General features: G+C 43.7%; 1 protein-coding gene across 1 annotated transcript; it reads right to left on the reverse strand.

The window, feature by feature from the left end:
• Positions 1-259: 259 nt before the first annotated feature.
• LOC124484412 (mucin-2-like) lies at positions 260-5,535 on the reverse strand. The gene is made up of 5 exons (XM_047045315.1): positions 5,418-5,535; positions 5,131-5,263; positions 4,690-4,751; positions 679-4,583; positions 260-580 (listed from the first exon to the last, which is right to left on the reverse strand). Exons 3-5 carry the CDS (start codon positions 4,727-4,729, stop codon positions 260-262), a joined length of 4,266 nt encoding a protein of 1,421 aa, XP_046901271.1. The 5' UTR covers positions 4,730-4,751; positions 5,131-5,263; positions 5,418-5,535.
• Positions 5,536-5,590: the final 55 nt, after the last annotated feature.

Genomic DNA, 5,590 nt, shown 5'->3' on the forward strand with positions numbered 1-5,590 from the left:
TAAACACATGCTATTTTAGGAGATGGTTTTCCATTGTCCTTGAAACTTCTTAATCCAAAGTGACTTTACATTCTAAACCGTAACAAGACGCTCATTCTAGATTAGTATTTGGATGATTAAAGCTACACAGATGGTCAGAAAACTGAACTTGTAGCTGATGCCAGTTGAGGCAGCAGCTGTGGTTGTCTTCACAACAGCAGTAGTTGTTTTTGTAGTACCAGCAGTAGTTGTGGTTTTAATAGATGTATTTACTGGCAAACTACCAGCTGTTGTCTTTGTCACAGCTGTTGTTTTTGTGACAGTGTTTGTGATTGTTGTTCCACCTGTGGCCATTGTTGTTGTGATACCGGCTGTTGTTTTTGTGGCACTGGTTGTTGTTTTTGAGACACCTTTTGTTGTGGGAACCATTGTGGTTGATGAAGAAGCAACTGTTGTTATTGTAGGGTGAGATGTACTTGTCGTAGGAAGAGCTGTAGTTGTAGTAGTACCAGTGGTTGATGTTGTGGCGTCTGTGGTTGTGGAAGTAACAGTGGTAGAAGGAGAATGTGTGGTTGTTGTGGCACCTGTTACTGCTGTTGTTCTGGATCCTGTGGATGTTGTTGTTGTCATAGAGGATGTTGATGTTTTAGATGCTGTTGTGGTTGTTGTAGGGACAGCTGTGGTAGTTTTAGGAGTAACCGTGGTTCCAGTGCCACCATCTGCCGTTCTTATAGTAGGAGCAGCTGTGGTTGTTGTAAGAACAGCAGTGGTTGTTGTAGGAATAGCTGTAGTTGTTGTAGGAGCAGCTGTGGTTGTTGTAGGAGCATGTGTTGATGTTAGTGCTGTTGTGGTTGTTGCTGGGACATTTGTTTTTGTTGTAGGAGCTGCTGTGGTTGTTGTACGAGCAGCTGTTGTTGCTGTTGCAGCAACTGTGGTTGTAGGAGCAGCTGTGGTTGTTGTAGAAGCACCTGTGGTTATTGTAAGCGCAGCTGTGGTTGTTATATGACCAGCTGTCATTGTAGTAGGTACAGCTGTGGTTGTAGTTGCAGCAGCTAAGGTTGTTGGAGAAGTAGCTGTGGTTGTTGTTGCAGCAGCTGTGGTTGTTGTAGAAGCACCTGTGGTTGTTTTAGGAGCCGCTGTGGTTGTTGGAGCAGCTGTGGTTGTAGTATGTACAGCTGTGGTAGTTGTTGCAGCAGCTGTGGTTGTTGTAGGAGCAGTTGTGGTTGTTGTAGGTACAGCTGTGGTTGTTGTAGGAACAGCAGTTGTTGTGGTAGGTACAGCTGTAGTTGTTGTAGAAAAAGCTGTGGTTGTTGTATCAGCAGCTTTAGTTGTTGTAAAAGCAACTGTGGTTGTTGTAGGAGCAGCTGTGGTTGTTGAAGGAGCAGCTGTTGTTGTAGTAGGTACAGCTGTGGTTGTTGTTACAGCAGCTGTGGTTGTTGTAGAAGCAGCTGTGGTTGGCATGGCAGCACCTAAGGCTGTTGTAGGAGCAGCAGTGGTTGTTGTAGCAACAGCTGTGGTTGTTGTAGGAACAGCTGTGGTTGTTGTAGGAACAGCTGTGGTTGTTGTAGGAGCAGCTGTGGTTGTTGTAGGAGCAGTAGTAGTACTAGGAAGTACAGCTGTGGTTGATGTAGAAGCAGCAGTGATTGGTGTGGCAACAGCTAAGGTTGTTGTAGGAGCAGGTGTGGTTGTTGTATCAGCAGTTGTGGTTGTTGTAGGAGCAGTTGTTGATGTAGGAGCAGCAGTGGTTGTCGTAGGAACAACTGTAGTTGTTGTAAAAGCACCTGTGGTTGTTGTAGGAGCAGCTGTGGTTGTTGAAGGAGCAACTGTTGTTGTAGTAGGTACAGCTGTGGTTGTTGTTGCAGCAGCAGTGGTTGTCGTAGGAACAACTGTAGTTGTTGTAAAAGCCCCTGTGGTTGTTGTAGGAACAGCAGTGGTTGTTGCAGCACCAGCTTTGCTTGTTGTAGGAACATCTGTGGTTGTTGTAGGAACAACTGTAGTTGTTATAAAAGCACCTGTGGTTATTGTAGGAGCAGCTGTGGTTGTTGAAGGAGCAGCTGTGGTTGTTGTAGAAGCAGCTGTGGTTGTTTTAGGAGCAGCTGTGGTTGTTGTAGAAGCACCTGTGGTTGTTTTAGCAGCAGCTGTGGTGGTTGAAGGAGCAGCTGTTGTTGTTGTAGGAGCAGTAGTAGTAGTAGAAGGTGCAGCTGTGGTTGTCGTATCAGCAGCTGTGGTCGTTGTAGGATTAGCTGTGGTTGTTGTAGGAGCAGCAGCTGTTGTTGTTTCTGGGACAGCCGTGGTTGTTGCGGCACTAGCTGTGGTTGTTGTAGGAGCAGCTGCTGATGTTGTAGGAGCAGCTGTGGATGTTGTAGGATTATCTGTTGATGTTACTGCTGCTGTGGTTGTTGCTGGGACATTTGTGGTTATTGTAGGAGCACTTGTGGTTGTTGTAGGAGCAGCTGCTGATGTTGTAGTTGCAGTTATTGTTTTAGGATCAGCAGTGTTTGTTGTAGGAATATCTGTTGATGTTGGAGCTGCTGTGGTTGTTTTAGAAGCAGCTGCTGATGTTGTAGTAGCACCTGTGGATGTTGTAGGAGCAGCTGTTGTTGTTTCTGTGACAGGTGTGGTTTTTGCGGCACTCTCTGTGGTTGTTGTAGGAGCCGCTGCTGATGTTGTAGGAGCAGCCGTGGTCGTTGTAGGATCAGCTATGGTTGTTGTAGGAGCCGCAGCTGTTGTTGTTTTAGGAGCATCTGTTGATGTTGGAGCTGCTTTGGTCGTCGTAGAAGCAGCTGTGTTTGTTGTAAGAGCAGCTTTGGTTGTTTCTGGGACAGCGGTGGTTGTTGCGGGACTATCTGTGATTGTTGTAGGAGCAGCAGTGGTTGTTGTAGGAGCCGCTGTGGTTGTTGTAGGAGCATCAGTTGATGTTAGTTCTGTTGTGGTTGTTGCAGGGACATTTGTGGTTATTGCTGGGACATTTGTGGTTGTTGTAGGAGAACCTGTGGTTGTTGTAGGAGCCGCTGTGGTTGAAGTTGGAGCATTTGTTGATGTTAATGCTGTTGTGGTTGTTGCTGGGACATTTGTGGTTGTTGAAGGAGCACCTTGGGTTGTTGTAGGAGCCGCTGTGGTTGTTGCAGGATAAGCTGTGGTTGTTGTAGGAGCAGCAGCTGTTGTTGTTATAGAAGCATCTGTTGATATTGGAGCTGCTGTGGTTGTCGTAGAAACAGCTGTGGTTGTAGGAGCAGCTGTTGATGTTGTATTAGCACCTGTGGATGTTGTAGGAGCAGCTGTTGTTGTTGTAGGAGCATCTGTTGATGTTGGAGCTGCTGTGGTTGTCGTAGAAGCAGCTTTGTTTGTTTTAAGAGCAGCTGTTGTTGTTTCTGGGACAGCGGTGGTTGTTGCGGGACTATCTGTGATTGTTGTAGGAGCAGCAGTGGTTGTTGTAGGAGTAGCTTTGGTTGTTGTAGGAGCCGCTGTGGTCGTTGTAGGATCAGCTGTGGTTGTTGTAGGAGCAGCAGGTGTTGTTGTTGTAGGAGCATCTGTTGATATTGGAGCTGCTGTGGTTGTCGTTGAAACGGCAGTGGTTGTTGTAGGAGCAGCTGTGGCTGTAGTGGGAGCATCTGTTGATATTAATGCTTTTGTTGTTGTTGCTGGGACATTTGTGGTTGTTGTAGGAGCGCCTGTGGTTGTTATAGGAGCAGCTGTGGTTGAAGTGGGAGCATTTGTTGATGTTAATGCTGTTGTGGTTTTTGCTGGGACATTTGTGGTTGTTGTAGGAGCGGCTGTAGTTGTTATAGGAGAAGCTGTGGTCGTTGTAGGATCAGCTGTGGTTGTTGTAGCAGCAGCAGCAATTGTTGTTATAGAAGCATCTGTTGATATTGGAGCGGCTGTGGTTGTCGTAGAACCAGCTGTGGTTGTTGTAGGAGCAGCTGTTGTTGTTTCTGGGACAGCGGTGGTTGTTGCGGGACTAGCTGTGGTTGTTGTAGGAGAGGCAGTGGTTGTTGTAGGAGCAGTTGTGGTTATGGTAGGGGCAGCTGTGGCTGTAGTGGGAGCATTTGTTGATATTAATGCTGTTGTGGTTGTTGCTGGGACATTTGTGGTTGTTGTAGGAGAACCTGTGGTTGTTGTAGGAGCAGCTGTGGTCGTTGCAGTATAAGCTGTGGTTGTTGTAGGAGCAGCAGCTGTTGCTGTTATAGAAGCATCTGTTGATATTGGAGCTGGTGTGGTTGTCGTAGAAACAGCTGTGGTTGTTGTAGGGGCAGCTGTTGATGTTTCTGGGACAGCTGTGGTTTTTGCAGCACTTGCTGTGGTTGTTGAAGAATCAGCTGTGGTTGTTGTAAGAGCAGTTGTGGTTGTAGTCGTAGCCGTTGTGGTTGTTGTAGGAACATCTGTTGATGTTGGCACTATTTTGGTTATTGATGGGACAGCTGTGGTTGTCTCGGCACTAGCTATGGTTTTTGTAGGATCAGCACTGGTTGTTGTAGGAGCATATGTTGATTTTGGCACTGTTGTGGTTGTTGCTGGAACAGCTGTGGCTGTGGTAGGAGCTGCAGGGGTTGTTGTCAGAGCAGCTGTGGTTGTTTCAGGAGTTATTGTTTGACAGCTTCCCAAACCTATTTAAATTTGATCAATGCTGATTATTGTCAAATGTTTGAAATTGAAAATATAAATGATTTACCTCAGTTCAATGCCATTAGAATACATTTAAAAATCACTTACTAATAATCAGAAGTAGCGGAAGCATTTTATTTCCAATCATTTTTCAAATTTTTCCTTCGATTCTGAAAATAAATAAATAGTACTTCATTGAATTAATGATACATTTTGCAGTTATATATTTGATTGTCAGTCACATAAGTCTAATGCTTCTTTGTATTTTCAGTATAAAAATATTAATTATTATCAACATTTTACAAGTATCATGTATTCCAGTCACAACATTGAAATTGCAGTAATTCAGAAGTCAGTTGAATATGTTCTTGCATGAAATGGTGATCATTTATTCAACCTTTAGCTCAACATCAATTTGTATTCATTACGCTTAAATACACTTTTCATAAATTATTAATACAGATGTTTTTAACATTAATACATTTTTTTATGATCAAAATTATAAAAACATTCTGATAACTATTCAGTTTAAAATATTTGAACACTTACCAATATTAACAGGAGTTTAAATATTCACTCAACAAATTCAGAAATCCTCTCTCGTCAACTTCTTCTCTCCCGCTGTGTTCTTCAAGTCTGTCTTGGTTTCTTCAGCATGAGCTTTTATTGAGGAGGTATCCACCTGTATGACATCAGAAGAGAGTTTTGTATGTAAGGGAGAAACAGGGTGGAATTGGGCAGAGACATACCATTCCTCTTCAGTGTTGTGACATCACATTATCAACATCAGTCCATCTTGACACACCAAGAAAATTCTTGGGCCAGTTGTCATTTACCAAAGTAATTGTTAAATGCTATATCTGTAAGATTCAAATGTTCCTGTTTCCATGTTGTACCAATAGGTTTTTGAAAAACTACTGTTAATCCTCCTGAATAATGTATTCTTTGAAACATGTTCACTTCGAAATGAATATGTGAAGTACGCAGTTCATGACACTACTTAATATTC

The sequence above is a fragment of the Hypomesus transpacificus genome, chromosome 22, assembly GCF_021917145.1.
Source record: "Hypomesus transpacificus isolate Combined female chromosome 22, fHypTra1, whole genome shotgun sequence".
NCBI classification, from domain to species: domain Eukaryota; kingdom Metazoa; phylum Chordata; class Actinopteri; order Osmeriformes; family Osmeridae; genus Hypomesus; species Hypomesus transpacificus.

Coding starts and splice junctions, on each gene's coding strand:
- LOC124484412 (XM_047045315.1), bottom strand. CDS start 4,729: ATGATTGGAAATAAAATGCTTCCGCTACTTCTGATTATTA. Junction 4,584..4,689: donor TCCGCTACTTCTGATTATTA/GTAAGTGATTTT, acceptor AAATTTAAATAG/GTTTGGGAAGCTGTCAAACA. Junction 581..678: donor ATGGTGGCACTGGAACCACG/GTTACTCCTAAA, acceptor CACAGGATCCAG/AACAACAGCAGTAACAGGTG.